Here is a 21712-nt window from a genome sequence, read left to right as displayed (position 1 = left end):
CGCTTTCCCCGCACGCTAAGGTCCTGCTGCCGGAATACATTATGGACTTCGCTTCTTCCTCCTTCGCCCTTATCCCCAGCCATGGCTCTGAAGTCTCTTCATTCTTAAAGCGCCAGGCAGTCATTTATTCTCCCAAAGAATTTAAGCCGGTGGAACAAGCAGGCATTCCGCCACCGAGAAACGCGCAGACCTGCCTAATATTGCTGATAGGAATGAAAAGAAAAAGCTTTCCGAAACATTTGTTTGTCTGTAGTTTTCTATTCATCAGCGACTGCGAGCCCAATAGTGCAAACAGCCCCACCACAGGCTACATAAATTTTAATAATGATTCTCAGGAATTTAAAAGCAACTTTATCTAACCAGACTTTTACGTTCGTATGCATAAATCAGGCCTAAAATGGAGCCAAAGCAATTTATACATTCTTCTACAGCAAAGTCTAGGTAACTGGGCCAAGCAAACTAATTTGCAGTGACAGACTCCAGAAAGGCTGCAGTCTTCTGATTCCACCATTCTCTCACTGATTAAAGTCAGTCAACTCTATAGAGTAAATAATTAAGTATTGTCACATAAACCTTACATGACAATAGCTAACTGTCAGGAAGGAAAAAGAGACAAACCAATCGTGCCCTCCAAAACAGATTTAGGATTAGAATAAATAGCATTACAGCAAATAATTTTGAACGGGGGGGGGGACAGATAAACTTTACCTAATCTTTGCAAATGCAGAAAACTGAAATTGCAAAAACAGCAGCAGCTGCCAGATCCTGTGCTTTATACTACTTTATGTTGACACAATGCTGACTACATGGAGTTGGCTTTCTTTTGCCATATAAACAGGCAAAAGATGCTAGCTTTGTACATTTTTCACTGTTATTCTGATTCCTGGTGTGTTGTGCAGAGCTAATTAATTTCCATAAAGCTATCAAACATGGGGTGGGAAAATTGGGTTACTGCAAGTAAAGGAGAAATTAATGGGAGAAAGAACTAATATATTATGGCTGTCTGATGAATACAAATATTATTATACATACAGTCACAAACCATAAAGATCAAACGAAGCTAGAAAGAGTGTGATGTGAGATATGCTGTGAAACATGAATTTATGTGTAGAAGTTACTATAATGTCCCCGAACCCCCAAAAATTGTTCAGTGCTTTCTACAGTACTTTCAGCACTCAAAAATATATTTCATGGACAGGAATAGATGTATAATGTAACTGTTTCCTTCAAATGCTGTATCTCCCTTTCTGTCTTTCACACTTCCTTATTCATTGCAAGGCAGGATGAGACAGCAGCAACAAGACTCAGCATGAAGAGCAAACCAGAGAGTTAGCATGACGGCAAACCAGAGAATTAGCATAGCAGAAATGATATATAACTTAATTACTATCATGTTGATATCTACTGTATATTATTTATAGTATATACAGTGTATATGAATGGATACATAACAACTTGTGTGTAAAAACATCAAGTAAGTACATAAGAGGAGTCCTTCAGGTTGAGACTCAAGGCCTATCTAATCCAGCAATATTTTCCCACACTGGCTAACCAGATGTCAGTGGGAAACCCACTGATCTGTGGTATACATTTTAGCTGATTCTATTATTGTGGCTTTGACTATGTTTTCTAAAGATTTGACCTCTTTGACCAAGTTCTGGGACCTCCTTATCAGGCCACCTCATTACCACTGACTGCCTTTTTAATAGCCTATTTGCAGGGGGTGGGGGACAAGTGCTGTGCACATGTGCTGTTCACATGTTTGCTATGTGCTGCAGACAGTGCTTTTTTCTGGGGGGACAAAGGCGTACGCATACCCCTAAACATTTTGTGAATCTTTGAACTTTTGTCCATTTACTGTATTTATTTATTTTATAATTTGAACGATAAAATGGTAATTTTCTTGAGTCAAAATGATAGCACCCCTAAACATTTTTTTTAGAAAAAAGCACTGGCTGTAGGTAATGAAAAATGAAATCAGTGTGACTCTACGTCTCAGCCTTCTGCCTATTTCTAGTCCCATTATCTCAAACACTTCCAGAAATTGGAAGGGACTGAGGCATACAGCCTACCAACACCAGCCTCAACTCACAAGGGTACTGTGGTCACCATTTATAGTCAGTTTAATAACACCAGGTATGCCTGAACATCACTTGGGGTTAACTTCTGGAATGCCTTCCTTCCCATTGGCTTAATGACCACCTGTTCTAACTTATAGGAGACAGTAAAGGTAAAGGGACCCCTGACCGTTAGGTCCAGTCGCGGACGACTCTGGGGTTGCGGCGCTCATCTCACTTTATTGGCCGAGGGAGCCGGCGTACAGCTTCCAGGTCATGTGGCTAGCATGACTAAGCCGCTTCTGGCGAACCAGAGCAGCGCACGGAAACACCGTTTACCTTCCTGCCGGAGCACTACCTATTTATCTACTTGCACTTTGACGTGCTTTCCAACTGCTAGGTGGGCAGGAGCTGCGACCGAACAATGGGAGCTCACCCCGTCGTGGGGATTCGAACTGCTGACCTTCTGATCAGCAAACCCTAAGCTCTGTGGTTTAGACCACAGTGCCACCCGCGTCCATAGGAGACAGTAGTTAAGAGTATTTATGATTTTTAGCTCTACGGTGTTTCGAGCATGCATAGACGCATGTCTATGTAAGCAGATCAGATTAGTATTTATCTTTGAGTAACAGACTGCAGTTCTTAGGGCTGTGAGAAGACTGCAATTGCTACCTACTGAGCAGAGGATTCCCTGGGAATATTTTTCAGACCTACCTTTTATGTGTGTCCTTAAATTCTATTTGTTGTATGCATTAACCTCAAATATTTGGAGTCCAATCCTAAACAGAGTCAGGGAGTGCCACCAAACACTTCTACATAGGATCAATGTGCCACTTTCCATTCCCAAAATGTTTGCAGATTCCTGCCCAAGTACATTGCAATTCTCAGGGAAGACATGCCTTGAGCAGATGGAGATGCCAGTTAAATTAAGAAGGGAAGACTGGATCTGCATCTTGTGAGGTTTTGAGCTGCCCCGAGACATAACAAGTTTGGCCTTGAGATAAGGAGTTGGAATGTTCATAGTTTACTGGCTCATGGCCAGCAATGTGCAGGTGTCTGGTGTAGTTTGTGTAGATGGAACTTGCCCTTGTAGGGATTTTTTTTTTAAAGAAAGCTAGAGGGAGTAGCCTACTTTGTTCAGCTCACACTGTGGGAACTCTGGTGAAAGGATGGTTATTTTGAGGACTGTAGTTGGATGTGGATTATTTTTCTTATGGAGAAGTTGAGTTTGGATCTAGCTAGTACTGTACAAGGTTTTATGGAAAAGTGTAGGAAAGTGCAATAATGTTGTTGCCTGTAGATGGCGGCAATAGGGCCTTTCATTTTGGCCTTGCAACGCCATTAAACGCGAGGAGGAGGATCCGCTCGTGCGTAGTTTCTTTTAGTGCGCAAGGGCGGGAGTCTAGCCTCTGTTCCAAGCCGAGAGACTAAGCGCGACGCACGCGCACCCGGCGGAATTAAAACAAGGGACAGGAAACGCCCCTTTTCCAGGCGGAATGTGGGTTGTGTTTAGGTTGCTGTGAAAAGTTGCTGATTTTGGAGCAAAGCTTGGAAAACGCGAATTCCGCTGGGAAGGCAGTCAGTTTCCGCACCGGGGACAATTTTATCAAGCACGTTTTTGTAACGAAACGAAATCTACAGAGGCTGCGACTCGCGTTTATTGTGTCTGCTGCTTAGAGGTGAAAGATAATGAGGAAATAGGTTGATACTACAGCCCAAAGTGTCAACCGGGAGCCCCTTGCAACGCCCTCGATTTTTCCCTGCTACTAAAGGGTGAGGCTCTATGGGTTTGTGACAGGCGCGGAAGAGTGCGGTTCTTCATGTGAGGAAGTGCATAACATGCATGTGTTACCTTTTGCTTTTGAGAAAGTTTGCACAAATTTATTAGGGATACACCTTGTCTGGAGCAGGCTATTGGACTAGGTAGGGCCCGTGATTTGTTCACAGGCTTAAAATTCTACAATGGCTTTGTTAAACATGTTTAAAACATAGCTGTCAACCTTCCTTTTTCTTGCATTGGGAAACGGTGCTGGAATAAGGGAATTTCCCGCAAAAAAGGGAAAGTTGACAGCTATGGTTTAAAATATGAGCCTTCTCTTTACAAGGTTGTATTAACTGATGAGAGGTTGCAATAACTTTGTATTGCCTCCAGCATTGCCTTTACCTTGGAGCAACTTGGGTGGGAGGGAAATAAATGGGCACATGCAAGTATATCGTATAGTATCTATTTTGTTTTGAATGTCTTTGCTTGTCTGACTTATACCCAGTGCAGCACTAAGTAAGCATCACATCATTGCAAGATTCCTGCTTGTACAATGGGATTCCCCCTGCATGCCCCTTCATTTGTTCTGGGGTTTCCCAAACCCTTCAGGGCAGATTTGGGCAAGGTTGAGGCAGATGCAGGGGAAGGAAAGGGGGAGAGATTTCCATTTACTCTGATGGGATGTTCACTCAGCACTGCACTGGATGCAAGCCTGTGTTAGCTTCTGTGCCACTTTAATTTTGTTTTAATAGGTCTGTGGAGCTATCCACCGTTGCTGACATCATCCACCAACATACGCAACCAGGTTCCAGCAAATCCTAAACATAACTGGGGAGTGAAGATAGTGCAATTGCCACAGGGCTTGCAAGCCCACAGTACCATGTGGTTCCTATTACTGGCTTGGTGTGGCTGGAAATGATTTCATATGGTCACACCTCAAACAGCAGCTTTGACTGCTGGACTGTGTGGGACTTGACCTCCCAAATGTCTCTGGGATATTCTGAATTTCATCCACCAGTTCTAGTGCTGGATGGAAAATGTGGTGGATTGCACCCTTATCCATGTATTATACTCCAGGTGAGGTAATGCAAGAGCATATTTCGCTAACCATCCCTATCTTTCAGAATCTCTGAAAATGTTTCACCTTCTACAGCGATGTTGTTTCCAAGTTCCTTCCAAGGTAAAAGTCTCCAAAACAGTTGCATCTTTGTTTGCTTTTAGACCTGTCTATATATTGAAACTCTCATTGCTCACTGAAGTGAAATAAGGCTGCTTTGACTTCCGGTTCTACCGCTCCATGCGACGGATGTGCTCCGCGGGTGCTCTGTACTGGAGTGGTTGTTGGAGGGAATTAATATATGTCTGTGGGAATAAATGTTACTTTGCAGCTTTTTAGAAGTGCAAAATTTAAAAGAATATACAAGTCTTGCCTAGGTGAGTTTCTCATATGTTGGTGGGATTTAACTAGAGATAATGGGTAGTGTTCAGCTAAGTTTTACTCAGAGTAGACCCAACCCACTGAAACTAATGAACATGATTAAGTCAATTACTTTAAATGGATCTGTTCTGAGTAAAACTTAGTTGAATCCCTCCCAATATGCATAAGTGGTGGTGGGGAACCCTACTCCCTTGGACAAATGCATAAAAATGGAAATATAAACCACTGTTAATTGCTAACCCTTAGCTGTAGCAGAGGCCCCAATTAAGAACTGAAGCAAAAACAAAGTCTAATGGCACCTTAAAGACTAATACATTTTTAATGATATAAGCGTTTATGGACTATGGTCCACTTTATTAGATGCAAGAAGCATCCTTCTGAAAAGTATGAAGTACTGTAGTTGGTTCTTTAAGCTACCACAAGGCTGAGTGATGTGAAGTGTTTTTGCATTTGTAATTGCAGATGATGTGTCTTCAAAGACTTCTGCAACCTGGAAGGAGTAAGGCAGTTGGCTCTCCTGCCCCTTTGGCTGTGCTGCCAAAATCACAGCTGCTTAGGCAGGCATCTGCCAGGATAATGAAGGCACAGGGTTTCCATTCTTCCTGCTGCAGCTGGAAGAAGAAAAAACCTCCGGAACCTGAGCCGCGACAGCTTGATTTGTTGCGATATGACATGCCCTCACTCAAGGACTCTCCAAAGCCTGCTCTGTATTTGGGCATTGCAGGATTAATTCCCTTTGTTTCAGTGCCATTGTTAATGGCTATCCAGAAGGTCTCCTACCCAGAGTTGGTGTTTGCTCAGATTGCATATGGTGCATCTGTACTATCTTTCTTAGGAGGGATCAGATGGGGATTTGCTTTGCCAGAAGGCAGTCCTGCCAGTCCTGATTGGATTAATCTGGCTAACAGTGTTGTTCCTTCAGTACTTGCCTGGTTTACTTTGCTTTTCAAAGATGATCTCACTCAAGCTGGGGTCATGCTTATAATAGGGTTAGGGATAGCCTTGCATTATGATCTTAGTCTTCTTCCCACCTATCCCAAATGGTTTAAAGCCATGAGGGCAATCCTGACTATAGTAGCCACAGTTTCTCTGATTACCACACTATGTCTTGCAAACATGTATCCAGAAAAACAACGTAAGTCGCGATGCAAGTGAAATGGAAGTATTGAAATAAACAACCAAAAATGCATTGGCCTGCCCAATGAGAGGGGGCCTCTCTCCTTAACTATTTTCATAATCTGTTTTACATGTTTTCCCCTCTGAAGATTACTGTGAGGGAATGAGAAAAAGTTGGTTGACTTCTCTGCTTATGAACTTATGGCTGAATTTATGGACTGAAAGAACAAGCTCCATGGAAGGGTGGATACTGAAGACCTAAGATGAATTTGCTAATGACAATTTAGTAGAGGTGGATAATGTTTCTGCTCTAATGCACAAAGATTAGTTAGGGCATCTTCCATGGGTAGGTGGCTGAGCCACTGCTGTGGAGCACATCTCTCTCCCTGTACAATAAAATTACTTCTTTGAATATTATACCAGAGATAAGACTTGTGGAAACTTCTTGATAATGTGGAATGTTCTGATACACACCGAATATTGAAAGAACACCACAAATGTCCAGTTTAGCGGAGAAACTTCAATAGCCATCAAATTCTTGTGGTTTTAAATACTTCTGGGGTGCTCAGCTGGAAGGTGTACTTAACTGCATTGCTTTTTCCACAGCCTATTCAACTGCCATCCATCCATTGCTTTGTAAACTACAAGTTGTATGCTGCTGTTTCTCTATATAGGCTAATTCTTAGTGAGTAAAATATTTTCCCCTTTCACAATTTTTTAAAACTGCTGTGGGTGAATTATTACTAGCCATAGACAATTATGTTATTTAAAAAAATTCTAGAGTTGTTAAATGACAGTAAATCTCTTGTTTTAATGGAACTTGCTTTCTGCTAAATCCTGATCAGTGGGCTGCTAACGCAGAAGCCTGTAATAGCAACCACTAGCTGGTAGTAGGTGTTCAATCTCTGTGCAAATGTATTGGGGATGGATGCTCAGTAAACAGCCAGTCTGGAAGCTCCCCATATTTAGTACTACATAAATGGGACTTCTAGTTAAGGATGGTTAGACTGCAATAAAAGTACACACAAGTCCTGCTTCCCAAAACAGTGCATTCCCAGGAAATTGTTAGGCAAGCATTTGCATAACAAGCTGATTTTTATTATTTCCTATGGGAACATTTCTAATCTGTGATTTGTCCAAAGGAAAAAATGATTTGTCTGATTTCTCCTGCTCCAATTGCTCCTTAGAAATAGGGAAGTAGACAAACAATGGCCTTTTGGATATCTGAATCAGCTATTCATATAACAAGGTTTGGGTATAGTTCTTTGGGTTCTGATAACTGAGATTTTGGATAATTAGTGTTCCAAGAGCAGGACCTGCATGCTATTTATTTATTTATTTATTTGATTTGATTTGATTTATATACCACCCTTCATCATAAGATCTCAGGGCAGTTCACAGGACAAAGTACAAGGTAAAAATGGATGAAAATATTTAAAACAAAACAAAGCAATCCCTCCTTACCACAAACACATTTTAAAAGCTATAGAATATTAATCAGCCAAAAGACTGGTTGAAGAGGTACGTTTTTTCTGGTGTCTAAAGATACATAATGCAGGTGCCAGGTGCAGCTCTGTGGGGAGAGCATGCTACAAATGGGAAGCTACTGCAGAAAAGGCCTGTTCTTGTGTTGTTACCCTCCGAACCTCATGTGGAGGCACACGGAGAAAGGCCTCAGATGATGAACGCGGAGTCTGGGACAGTACAGTCAAACCTCTTACTTACCACCGCCTCTTACGGTTGTTCCAAGTCGCGACTGCGGCAAACCCGGAAGTAACCGGTGGGTTTGCTGCCATTTGCACATGCGCCGGAGCAGCGATCGCCATTTACACATGTGCAGAAGTGGGCAATCGGTGCCTGCACACAACAGTGCCTCTCCCAGCGATCTGTTTTGACCTCCGGAACGGATTATGGTTGCAAATAGAGGTTCCACTGTATATGGGAAGAAGCAGCCCTTCGTGTATTTTGTGGTCCTGAGCCGTTTAAGGCTTTATAGGTCAAAACCAGCACTTTGAATTGGGACCAGAAGCTAATTGACAGCCAAAGCAGTTGGGCCAGGATCTGTGTAATATAGCCCAGTGAGCAACCTGGCCGCCGAATTCTGCACCAGCTGAAGCTTCCAGTCTTCAGAGGCAGCCCTATGTATAAGGCATTGCAGTTATCTAACATAGAGGTTACCAAAGTACAGACAACAGAAGTTAGGGGCGCAGAAAAGGGTGCAGCTGAGCCACCAGCCACAGCTGATGGAAGGCACTCTGTGCCACCGAGGCCACTTGAGCCTCAAGCAACAGCAAAGGATCCAGGAGTACCCCCAAGCTATGTACCTGCTCCTTCAGAGGGAGTGTAACCCCATCCTCTCAGCCATTTGGTCTAAGTTGCCTCAGTCTTCTTTGGATTGAGCTTCAGTTTGTTGGCTGTCATCCAGTGCATTACTGGGGCAAGACATCGGTCCAGCACATCCAGTGCCTCACTTGCAGATGCAAAGGAGAAGTAGAGTTGTGTGTCATAAGATAGTGAACTGTTTTCCACTGACATGGTAATGGTAATCGGCCATAAATAGTGACGCTTCTCCACAGATGTAACTGTATGGGGTAAGGCGCTACAAAGATGGAAAAGGCATTTATGATATAACAAATGAACTGCTAGGCTACCATCTGATGTTAGATCATTTTGCTACTGCCATTTCCCTCTCTCATCCAACTGCTTTATTGTGCTTGTTTTTATTACTTTTAACTATTTGCTTTACCATGGAAGCACAGGGCATGATGTGGATCCTTTGGAAGTCACACTGGGCAGTCTGTAAGGAAATGTGAAGACAGATTTGTTTTTGGTTTTTAATATTCCAGTTGTCTCCTGTGTTAAACAGTCCTACATAGCTTAAGTATGTATATGTGGAACAAAAGCCCAAAGCCAAGGGCAGGTTCTTAATACCCAACATGAGCCAGGGAATGGAACATTCTTATCTGTAAGCTGCCTTGCGTCCCATCAGGGAAAGAGGTGGCGTATGTATGTATGTACGTATAAATAAGAGTGAGATGTAAACTACTTTCATTTTGTAAGCAAGTTTGACTTATTCCTAAAGGCAATGAGCAGCTAAAACAAAAGTCCCAAACAAGTACGTAAACAACAGCTCTATCATTTTGTTGCATTTCTCCAAGGAAACTAATTTAGGCTATGGAAGGCCAAAGTCAGCTCATAAATAAATAAATAATATAGTGGATTTTCATGAGACGAAAATTATGTTGCTCAGGATCCCCATTAAGAAGTAATGTGGTTAGGACAATTTCAACCTTCTCCACTCCAAATACAGCAAGTCCAGCTGCATTCTGATTGTGTCTTGGCATGTGACGAACAGCAAAGGGTTTCCCAAGTGTCAAGGGCACCAACCAACCATCACCTATGAAGTCTGTGCTCCACATGGAGAAGCATACAGTTTCAGTAGAGCCTGTGAATGGAAGTCTCCAAATTCAATCTTTCTTAGAAGGTGCCCAAATTGTCACCATTCCTTAAAAATCCACTCCCCAATCTTAGTTGTTTTTAAGTGTTCTATTCTTCAGAGCACTGCCACACCTCCCTCACAGCGGCTGGTGATCATGTTAGCAATTTCAGTCCAAGTATCCAAATGCGGATTATAAACCTCCACAGAATCTGATGTTACTGGGGCAGCTGAATCGTAACTGGCAGTCCTTCCTCCAGTGGCGTAAAGGAGGCCGTTCACAGCTACAACGCATACTCCAGCTCTTGGGGCCTTCATTGAAGCAACTTCTATCCATTTTTCCTAATGAATGAAACAAATAATTAAAAAAAATGTTTTCTACGTAGTATGTTCCTCTCCAGAGATGTGCAGGTGTAAAGAAACTGTAGGAAGGTCTGTGTTGAACTGACCATTCACAGTATTCTTAGTAGTGGAATTCTAATTCATCATCATCATAATTTTATTTATTAAATTGATATACTGCCCTATACCAGGCATCCCCAAACTCAGCCCTCCAGCTATTTTGGGACTACAATTCCCATCATCCCTAGCTAATAGGAACAGTGGTCAGGGATGATGGGAATTGTAGTCCCAAAACAGACAGAGGGCCGAGTTTGGGGGTGCCTGTCCTATACCCACAGGTTTACTACTACTGTTTACTACTGCTGCTGTTGCATTTCTTTTCTATCTTTCCTCCCAAATGAGCCTAAGTACAGAACCAGGGGGTGGCAATTATTCAAATTAATTCTGAGTAAAAACGAGATGGGGAAAAAAAGGAATATTTGCACATTCAAAAGCAAGTGTATCATGGTGTGACAACAGGAAAACAGAAGGACTGTAATCCCCATTAGTTACTACTTGGCATAGTGGCATGAGATTTTATAATAACTAGCCTACTTACCATGACCTGGGAAGTAGGACCCTTAGGCTATATATGGACATAAGAACCTCCAGCAGCAGGTGAAAGTTTCTGCTGTGGGAGGAGCTCTACTTCCCCCTCTCTCCCTGCTTAGTACGTTTATCCATTTAAACACCCCACCCCCGGAAGCAATCTGGTTTTCTTAAGACTTAAAATATTACTCTGGGCAAGAGTGGCTTTGTGGCAGCCAAAATGGTCAACCAGACACTTTGCACAGGTGAGTGGCTTCATGGCTGCCACAAGAACCAGTCAATTAATACACTACCTAGTTGGCTTCTTATGAAAACACGGAAAACTGGATATTCCTGAACGTCATTCAGTTGAGAAGTCTAAACTAAGTATAGGCCAACATCAGGTTCATTGCTTTAACTATGTGCATCTGAACATAACTTCACACACACACACACACACACAAACACGACTTCAGCTGCATTGGGGTACTGTTGAATGCATTATTGACAACTTCATTTCTTTGTACCTATCAATGAGACAAACTACTGCAAACCAGCATAAATGACGAATACACCTTGGAATCTGATTTATGGGAACTGAAACCTACCTCTTCAAAAGAGTATTTCTCAACACTTGGAAGGGCATCTTCAGTCTCATTCCATCCTCCAATAGCATAGATACAGTCATTCAGAGCAGCCACACCCAGATATGCCCTTCTGGTGCCCATTTCAGGGAGTGCAGACCAGCGCTTAGATATTGGATCATAGGCTTCGACAGAACACAGTTCTATTCCTTCATTACCGATGCCCCCAACAATATAAATTAAACCTGCAAATGCAAGGAATTTCTATTATACCTATGCAGTGGCGGAGCTTCATGCTCCAGCACTGGGGGGTGGAGAGCAGGCGGGGGCTGGGGTGTGTCCTGGGGGTGTGGCACACTGCCTGCAGGGGCATGGCGCCCAGCACAGGCAGGGGGACAGCTGTGATGGCACCCCACCGGGATTGTGCTGCCGGGGGAGGTATGCTCCCCCCGCACTCCTCTTCCTCCGTCTGTGTACCTATGCCACATCAGCACTGTTGGTACTCAAGGATTTCTAGGAAACATGCACTGTGGACTGTAATCTGCAGCCCAGTAATTCCCAGGAATTTCAATGGTCTTCCTTACTAGGACTGTTCTTGAATTAGTGGGTTGTGGATTGCAGTTTGAAGTTGCTTTCTAAACAATCAGCTCTTTTGCAAAATGCAACAAAATTGTTGCACGTAGTCTGCTCAATGCCCTTCAAGATAGCACACCACTTGTTAGGTTATCAATTTTTCCAAATGCTCACCTCAATTCTATGCATGCCTACTCAGAAGTAAGTTCAATTGAAATGTGACTTAATCTGAGGTAAGTGTGTATACCACATGCAGCCTTCCATGTCTCTCTACCTGGCACCTAGAACACAAGCCTTGAGGTATCCTGGAACCAGCCTTGTAAATAAATACAAGAAACATGAACCTGACCTGATAGTCTATGGGCTAGTGCAAGCTTTTGAGCATGCAAGTTACGTGCTGCCGATAGTCTGTCCCCATCCGCAGTCTAGCTGCAGGGTTTAGCACAAGTTGGAGTGCCAGACTAGCCCAAGTGTAGTCTATGACTGTATTAACAATAAGCAACAATTATTCAAATATCCAAGCCCACTCACCTTGCATTTCACAGCACCCAAAATTGTAGCGTGGCACAGCCATGCTGCCCACCACTTCCCAGCTATTCTCTTCAGGATCAAAACGTTCAATTGAGGTGCCAATCTCTGCTCCAACCCAGCCTCCTGAAAACCAGAGTAAGTTTGAAGGCAAGGGATAGAAAACATTGTTAACATTTCTATCTCTTTGAAGCAGCTACAATGGCAGCTGAGCCAAAAAGGCTGTCTAAACTAAGGTGGCTAGGGCTGATGAAGTTGGAACCCAACATCTGGAAGACCAGATTGCTAGAGCAACATAAATGTTTTCTATTTGTACATATCTTTATCTACAAAGCCTACAGGCTATCTGGGGCTGTATTACTGAACCCTGATTTTCTGCAGCAGTAAACTATTTTGGACCATAAGCTGCCTCTGTGTGGTGACAGTAACGGGGGGCAACTTCTGCTGCATGAGTATCTCACTATCTCTGTCAGCAACAGCTACCGTAGTGTTGAAACCCCCCAAATGGGATCCATTGGATCCTGAGCCAACCCTGCTGCTATCACATGATAGCAATTTGCCCAATCCTGGCATCTTCACTGAGCCAAGATTTATTCTTGCACATTTTCCCTTGTCCCCTCATGGCTTCCCCCCCCTGCATTTCTACTTTCCAGGGCTATAGATGTAGCACTGGCTGCACCACCCCATCAAGCTCTGCTACTGCAAGCCAGAGGACAGGATTGCAGCTTAATTTCTCTGCAAACTGTCTGGAGACTCCAACAGGACAGCAAGCAAGTTGTAGGCAAGGCAGCTCTCAGTTACGACACCAACAAATATTCCAGGCTTTGGAATCTTCAAGAATTTACTGAAGGAAAATATTTGTTTGGCTACTGAAAAAAGGATACTTTTCCAGAGAAGCTACTAGTTAGTTGCTACCATACACGTTTGGGTGTTATTCCTATTTTCTACAGTACACGACACTAATGAAACTCTGCCCCTAGCTTAAGGAGGTAATGGATTTTGTAGAGTAAAAGGACTTGCCAAAAGCATAGATGGTACCATAACAAGCACACACTCCAAGTCCACAGCGAGGATGGTTCATAGATGCTACAGCTGCCCACTGTTTAGTAATAGGATCGTAACGTTCAGTACAATCAAATATCATAGAGTCTTTTTCACCTTAGAAGAGAGGCAAAAACAGAGAGAAGTTAAAACATATTTTGTATGCTATCTCTTCAATATATTGATCAACTAATAGCAGAATAAAATAAAAAAATTCCTTCCAGTAGCACCTTAGAGACCAACTAAGTTTGTTCTTGGTATGAGCTTTCATGTGCATGCACACTTCTTCAGATACACTGAAACAGAAGTCACCAGACTTCTCATACCACGAACAAACTTAGTTAGTCTCTAAGGTGCTACTGGAAGGAATTTTTTTATTTATTATTTTGTTTTGACTATGGCAGACCAACACGGCTACCTACCTGTAATAGCAGAATAGTTCATCCATTTGAGCATCTTAGAATAGTTGCAAGATGCAATGCTCTATTTCTGAAGCCAAAGGTCCTCTCCTTCCCAAAATGCCCAATTTCTAAATGGGTTCTCTGGTGCACAGGTACCGCCAGTCAAAACTGGTATGACTTTATCTCCAAAATACAGGTTATCCAGCATAAAGGAAAATGTAAATCATACCATCTTCTTTAAGTAATATGCAATAATTGCATTTCTGCAAAATTCTAACTACTGAAAGGTTTGAGGGGTTAAATGGCAAAAGGAAGAAAAGTATGCAGCAGGAACAGCAATGGCAAGATGTTAATTAATAGGACAGTGAGTATCCTGCAAGCACAGGATGGAATGCTTCAACAGTTAACAGTATTTACAAAACTTTTCATTTCACACAGCAGAAGTCTGTATACTACAGATGCCCTTAGTTTTCGCTTTTGGCAGGAACTTTACCACATCCTTAGCAAGTATAACTAAGATAAGGCACATCTCCACTTTTGGATGCAATGCCTCCTATGAGGGCCTGGTGTTCCAGTTTATAAATAAAAACACTTTGCATGCAGAAGATTCCTGGTTCGAATCTCTGACACCTCCTGTTGAAATGATGAGGTAGCAGGTGATGTGAAAGACCTCTCTCCACCTGAGAGTCTGGAGAACTACTTCCAGTTAGAGTGGAACTGCACTAGGTGGACAAATAGTCTGACCTAGTATAAGGCAGCTTCCTACATTTCCTTAAACCTACAAAAAATATCTGCCATTGAATGACAACAAACAATCATATTTTTAGTAGTAGTGGTGGCTGTAGAGCAGGAAAGAAGATTATTTGAAGCATCTACGTTTATTTGGCAACACACAAATTTCTGGTAGGTTTCATAGTTGCTTATATGCATATATAAATAAAACAGTGACCATTTAATGCAAAACAGTAAACCATTTAATACAAAACTATGGTTTAGTGCTATGTGGATCAAGATGAAGGATCTGAGAACCAGCTCACCCCCTTCACCCCCAATGCAGTAAGGAGATGTCCTTCTGCTAAGTTTAGTTTAACTTTTACAGAATCCTGTCTTAGTGTAATGTATGAACCAGGGATCCTGATTTAAAACAAACTTAAGATTTGTAATATGCCAGTGTGGTGTAGTGGTTAAGAGCGATAGACTTGTAATCTGGTGAACCAGGTTCGCGTCTACGTTCCTCCACATGCAGCTGCTGGGTGACCTTGGGCTAGTCACACTTCTCTGAAGTCTCTCAGCCCCACTCACCTCACAGAGTGTTTGTTGTGGGGGAGGAAGGGAAAGGAGAATGTTTGAGACTCCTTTGAGTAGTGATAAAGCAGGATATCAAATCCAAACTCTTCTTCTTCTTCTTTTAATTCCAAACCACGGTTACAAAACCAGCTAATCAGAATTTGTTTTAAGTCAGGATCTAAACTCCTTCAATGTGTACCTCCCAGCTGCATGGGAGAAGCACTCAAGCTTGATGCATCACTCAAGTTCATCCATATACAGTTGTATCTTGGGTTAAGAACTTAATTCGTTCTGGAGGTCTGTTCTTAACCTGAAACTGTTCTTAACCTGAAGCACCACTTTAGCTAATGGGACCTCCTGCTGCCGCTGCGCTGCCAAAGCACGATTTCTGTTCTTATCCTGAAGCAGTTCTTAACTTGAAGCGTTATTTCTGGGTTAGCGGAGTATGTAACCTGAAGCGTATGTAACCTGAAACGTATGTAACCTGAGGTACCACTGTAGTACTAAACCATGGTTTGTGTGTGTATGCAAGTGTGAGAGGTGATCATACAAAAATATGTAGGCTTCAGGAAGGTAAAAGCAAATGTGATCAATGTTTTTTCTTCCTCTTCCTCCTGCCACCCTGAAAAAAGTACAGGGGCTCAACCAGTCTCCTCCAGAAAAAAGAGATCTTCAGGGGTGGAAGGTACAATGGGACACTGAGTAAAGTCATTGATCATTTTACCTTGATAACCCTATATGTGAGTGGAACTACAGCTGTGTGTTTGACTACATACCTATGAATGTCTGCAATCAAATACACGTGTATATGTTAGCAAGACAATGAATAGGTTTATGTCTGCATGGTGCAAGGACTGAAGAAGTCTGGGAAAGTGGCATGTACCAGAGTCCCCACACCCTAGGAATTCCAAATGGCAAGGCCCAGATATTCTCCCTGTCAAACTCAGGACATCATTGTACCTATTGTATACTGTGGCTTTAGAATGCTACATGTTGTCTCTAGGTGAGTTCCTTCCTTTAAGTGAATAATAAGAAAGACCTGTGGCAAGTACTAAAGAACAGCCTATCCCCCACCCCACCCCCAGAAATGCAATTCTTTGCACTTACCTCCAATAGCATAGATCATTCCTCCGACTACTGCAACTCCCAACCCATTTCGAGCCTGGTGTAAAGAAGACACAGTAGTCCAGTACTGACTGAAAGTGTCAAAACGCTCCACACAACTGAGAGCTCTGCTGTCACTCCAACGGCCTCCCTGCAAGCGAGTATATCCACCTATTCAAAAAACAAAGATGGCAGGCACCATTAGCAGCTCCACAGGCTCTTCTCATGCAGCATTTCTCTAGCAGTTCAGGTTCTGAAGAGACATGAAATGCTAATGAGGAGACAAGATTCCTACCTACTGCATACAGGTACTTCCTGGCTTTCCTCCTGGGACGTGCCTTTGCCGCCTGCAGGAAACTGCTAACCTTGCTCTCCTTTGGAGATTTACTAACTTCACAGTATTCTTTTAACAGGGTTTGAAGGGCCACTCGAAGGCTGAAATCAGGAACCCCTTGAGAAGACAAAAGCATGGGACAATCAGTGATAGTCAATCTACAGATAAACCAGGTGGATGTGTAGTTTTTAGCAATTACATTGTTACTGATTTATTGCAGGGCTTGGAAACCTCAGGTCGGGGGCCAAATGCAGTCCTGCCTGCCTGACCCTTGGGACTCTCCCCAGATCATCTATTCTTCCCCAGACCCACCATCTCCCCAAGCCACATCCCTCACTGCCTTTGCATCACACTCTCTTTAGGTGCTTTTGAGTGGCTAGAATGTGTCTTTGAACCCTGATAATGACTCATGCTTACCTGGATGGAAGACAGAGAGATGTTTAAGTGTGTGTAGAAACTAGTGTACTATACAAAGGTAAAATTGAAATTCCTTGCTCTCCCAACTTTTTCCTCCAGCCCCACCTATCACTAGTATGTGGACCCCAGAAGGGAATGCGGCCCTTGGGCAGAAATTTTTTTCCCCGCTACTGATTTATTGGATTTGCAGCTTGCCCCCAGCCAAAGAGCTCAGCATAGGTCACAGCACATTTTTAAAAACAATCAATAAACTCATATACTAAAATACATCACTTTCCTCCTGCTTTCTTAACCCCAGACCAGATTAATACAGGCCAGACCAGATTAAAAAGTACAGAGGCTCTATGTTGAACTATAGTCTTCACCCTTTCCTTTGATACATAAACCACTTTTATGTAGGCACATACTCATCCACACCCCATCCTGCAGAAGTTTTCAGCCTTACCCCTCACCCTGACCAAACCGCCAGTATTTGGGGTTTTCTGGTAGATGGGAGCATATTTTGTGAGGGTGGGGGAGTTTGTTGCTGTTGTTTCTTTGTATCATTATTTTAGATCTTTTCATGATTTTTGTGGAAATTGTTCAGTTTGGTTGTGTACTTTCTAATGTGTTATGACTACTTTTGTTACGTTGTAGTTATTTTTTTCATGTTGTTAGCTGCCTTGAGCATGGTTTGAACTATGGAAAGGCGGCATACAGATAAAATTATGTGTGTATCCAGTGTTTCCCTGCCTGTTAGAAGTGAAATGCCACCATGTTCTGCCTCATTTTGTGAGGTATTTTTAATGGATCTACCCAGTACTACCCACAGCTGCAAACTTCCAAAATGATTTTCAGCTTTATCACAGGCACCAATATGGCAGGTGCTAAATGTAATAGTGATTCCAGACCTAAATGCTAATCAGAGGTTTTGGAGCTCTGCTGGGATGCCAGTGTTTCTAGTTGTTAAGGCTTCACAAAATTAGTCCAAAGAGCCCACGATGGGTCACTGAGTGATGTGAAAAGATATACAGATTTAGATACAGAGTTATAGTACACACACACACACACTGTCCTACACTGAGTTACCTTCTATGTATTTCAAGAGTCTTTGTGGGGGTAACAGCGGAAATCGAACTGTATCCAGTATTTCCACCACGTGTTTCTTTCTTCTCCCGAGGTCCTTCAGAATCCATTGCATTGCAGCTATGAAAACCTGATACTCATCTTCTATGCTCAGTTCCTCACTTCGCAAGATCTTAATGAGCTGGTCTTTTGTCAGAGCCAGGAATTCCTCTCCGTCCTGGATGTCCAGGAAGTGGGCATGGATGTAATTCTCTGTGAATTCTAGCAGATCGTGACAGGCAATTTGCTCGGAGAACTGGAAGAGTCCAATGCAGTTTGAAGGATCAATCTGCCCCTTCAGAAATTCACAGCAAAGGTCTACCACTTCCGTGAGTTGGAACATGTCTGCTGCCACAATCAACTCCTGGACATTACTTTCACCAATGCTGACTATGCCTAAACACACAACAGAGAACTATTTCAGCTGGTACAAAATCTTGCCAATACAATAGCATACGGTTTGACCACAAAAATTGTGAATGTCCCTTGAAGGATACTACTGGCGTACATTATTGTCATGTTATTAATATCTTAGGGGGAGTATCATCAGCCATCAAAATAATTAACTGATCAGGAAACATTACAGCACAGGCACCCTTTTTAGTAAACCAAATAGCACAGATTGAATGTTTCCCCCCACCCCACTAAACGGATGATGAAACAGCTAATGCTATGGTAATTAGCTAGCTCTGTTCATAAAGAATTGCAAATGTGTCTCAATTATAACTTCAAACTGGGAACATAGACATTGACAAGACTAAATGTTCCTCCTTACCCCTCCCCAAACCCCAGCACATGATTAGCATGACAGAGAAAACTAGATTAGAAGCCCTCTACCTCACATTAAATTTTTTCATGCAGAGTGAACTTTTCTTATGGATGAACATTCAGTCAAGGGAGCAACTCATATGAACTCTAAGTGTTACAATTCAGACAAATGAAGACCCTGTGACATAATTTGGGGGATGCCTGTGATGTAGTCAGTGACAAGTTATAAAACAGCACATACATTTGATTCACAAGCTCCAAGATACTAAGGCATTGTCACAAAGCATAACAAGGTCTCAAAAATGTTTCAGAAATGGAGTCTACCTGTGTAAATAAAGTCCAGCAGGATCTGAAAGATGTCAGCCTCCACACCTAGGATCCGTACAACATCCTTTGAAGACTCTTTCATCCCTCCTGCAAACAGAGCTGCAAAATAAGGACTGCTTGCAGCCAAGACAAGCCGGTGGACTTTAAATACTTCTTCACCAACCTGGAGCTGCACATCACAGAAGTGCTGCCCACATCTCATCTTGTTGATCTGGGCCAGTATAAGACGAGCATGTCTGTCTGCCAAGAAGGGGAATTCGCTAGTGTTGGAACAAGGCACACAAGCCATGGCAGGATCACAGAGAAATGGAGTGAGTGATGCCCATCATCCCCCAATGATGATCTAGGAAGGACAAGAAACCCTTTGAAAATGAAAGATCTAATTACAGGGTTAGTACTGAACATAATTTTGAGTGACAATAACATTTCCCCCCTTTAATAAACTAAGGATGCTTCCAGGTCTGATCAGCCTGGATTTCAGTTTTGGTCTCCACAGGTAATAAATCCTGTTGATTTCAATCAGATTTATTTCCAAATAAGCCTGTTAGGGGTGCAGCCCTAATTTAATTTCACCAAAAGGAACATGACAGGCACAACACAAACAACGTTTACCGTATCTGTTGAGGTACAGTATTGTACTAAGAAGGCCTGAGAATGAAATCTCTATTCATTTTACCTGCATCACTTCAGGAAAAAAGATGGGGACCTTGTCACATCCTCAGCATGACAATCAGAACAGGAATACGGAATTGGGAAAAGAAGAAGCGGTCTGGGTGGCATTACTGAAATGGAAGCTCCGTAAGGGAGCACAATATTAATGGAATTAGCACTCCGCACACGCACAGAGACAAGCTTCTGTTTCTATGTTTCTGTGCTCAACTACAGTACCGAATTAAGCTAATCGGCACTCAGGTCTAAAACAAGGGAAGGCTGACGCAGTGGGAGAACTTACTAAATCTATTGCATATAATACTTAAAACTAACAGTCGGGGCGGGAGGCGGGGACTGTGAGCTATCAAAACACGGGATTGCCTTGCGTGTTCATTTGCGCGCAACGGACGGTAGACACTACAGTACCTTCTTCTTCTTTTCCACTCAGCCATTCATGGTCCTCCCCTGATTTCCCAACAACTTTTGCGTCCGCCCCCAGCGCCGGCCTTTCCGGCACCAGAGAAAGTTGGGAAGAAGCGTCCATTCAACGCTCTCCGGGACGTGAGATACCACTGCGCATGTCTCGGGGAGCCGGAGACGGGCAGGAGAAGGAAGACAACTCTTGGCGCTTGCGCATTATAGACTGTGAAGGTCTTTGCCCGTAATAGGAGAGGGTCGAAGAGAGAATGCGCGGAAGAGAACGTGGTTGTGCGTACGCGAGAGAACGCTGCGCCCACGAGAAAGGCATCCATTCGTTGTCGAGGCAGGATGATCCCCTCAGAGCAGGCAGGAAGGAGCAAAGCCGGGCGCGCTGCTGCCGCTGCCCGCCCTTCAGCCGCAGGAAGGTGGGCGGTGGGGCGGCCTCCCTACTGGCTGGGACCGGGAAAGCTGAGTGACAGCCATCAAATCAGGAGCAGCAGACCAAAGCGCAAGAGAAACGGGTTTTTTTATGGTCGTGGTGCTGAAAGTCGAGGGGTAGGGTTACTCTGCCCTCCCCAAGTCCAAGATATCCCATAATAGCAGAACAGTAGCGTGGTCGGGGCGAGGGGGGCAATTGCCCGTGGCACACATTTCTGAGGTGCCCCCCATTGTTGTAATGGCGAAAAGGCCTATCTTCTGAGATACGCCAATAAAACTAAGAGACTTGAGAGGAGCTAGGAGTCCATTTTGTTTATTTATTGCAAAGCAATAAAGGTTACAGTCGAATCTTTTCGCAAGCCTGCAACCCTGCCCAAAGGTATGGGCAGGGGTATTTATAACATTTTAAAAAAGGATTTCAAATTAACCAATCAACTTCTTCATTACCTCATTAGTTTAGTACGCATGTACATTACCTAATTTAATACGCATGTGCAATAAGCATTGCTAAATAAACCTTGATCTTAATAATCTGTTACATTCTGTTAGTATGCAATGCATGGGAACCTGTGTTAGGCCTTTGTTCCATGTATCAACTTATGTTCTAGCTTATGAATTGCGTCTTTATGATTGAGCATTTGCTTGTTCTTTTTTCCCAGTTGGGAAGGTCTCATGCCAAATCATCTGTTTCTTAAAGCAACAGGTTACAATAATGTCTCTATAGAAGCATATTCAAAGATCTATAGGGGTTCACATTAACACATTCATTGTGGCCTTTTGGGCCACTGCTACACCACGACACCATCGTTTAGGACTCCTGAGTGGCAAGTGTCATGCCTCACCCACTCAGCTTCAGAGCAGAGTTCTGCCTCATTTTGTCAACCCGTTTCTCTCAAAGAATCACCGTGGTTCTCAAGGGATGTTAGCTTTGCCCCCACCCCCTTTATTTTTGCCTTCTATTTCTCCTAGCATTTTGTATGCATTTTTCCTGTGGTATGCTTGCCTGAGAACATCGCA

The 21712-nt window shown here is 43.1% G+C and overlaps 2 protein-coding genes across 4 annotated transcripts; one reads left to right on the top strand and one right to left on the bottom strand.

The window, feature by feature from the left end:
- The first annotated feature begins 3528 nt into the window (after positions 1–3528).
- On the top strand, positions 3529–7088 carry TMEM69 (transmembrane protein 69). Of its 2 annotated transcripts, none has more exons than XM_033152262.1 (3): positions 3529–3830; positions 4944–4999; positions 5720–7088. In XM_033152262.1, exons 2-3 carry the CDS (start codon positions 4955–4957, stop codon positions 6410–6412), a joined length of 738 nt encoding a protein of 245 aa, XP_033008153.1. In that variant the 5' UTR covers positions 3529–3830; positions 4944–4954; the 3' UTR covers positions 6413–7088. The 2 variants fall into 2 exon arrangements, with proteins under 2 accessions (XP_033008153.1, XP_033008154.1); XM_033152263.1 differs by lacking the exon at positions 3529–3830 and adding an exon at positions 3874–3980.
- Positions 7089–9404: 2316 nt separating this feature from the next.
- On the bottom strand, positions 9405–20402 carry IPP (intracisternal A particle-promoted polypeptide). Of its 2 annotated transcripts, none has more exons than XM_033152256.1 (9): positions 20264–20402; positions 19184–19529; positions 18056–18487; positions 16532–16687; positions 16240–16407; positions 13424–13561; positions 12407–12529; positions 11327–11547; positions 9405–10151 (listed from the first exon to the last, which is right to left on the bottom strand). In XM_033152256.1, the coding sequence occupies exons 2-9, from the start codon at positions 19473–19475 to the stop codon at positions 9927–9929; spliced, it is 1755 nt and encodes a 584-aa protein (XP_033008147.1). In that variant the 5' UTR covers positions 19476–19529; positions 20264–20402; the 3' UTR covers positions 9405–9926. The 2 variants fall into 2 exon arrangements, with proteins under 2 accessions (XP_033008147.1, XP_033008148.1); XM_033152257.1 differs by lacking the exon at positions 20264–20402 and adding an exon at positions 19863–20002.
- Positions 20403–21712: the final 1310 nt, after the last annotated feature.

This window comes from Lacerta agilis, chromosome 6 (genome assembly GCF_009819535.1).
Source record: "Lacerta agilis isolate rLacAgi1 chromosome 6, rLacAgi1.pri, whole genome shotgun sequence".
In the NCBI taxonomy this organism is placed as follows: domain Eukaryota; kingdom Metazoa; phylum Chordata; class Lepidosauria; order Squamata; family Lacertidae; genus Lacerta; species Lacerta agilis.
The sequence above is the reverse complement of the archived record's forward strand: the minus strand, read 5'-3'. Positions and strand labels throughout refer to the sequence as shown.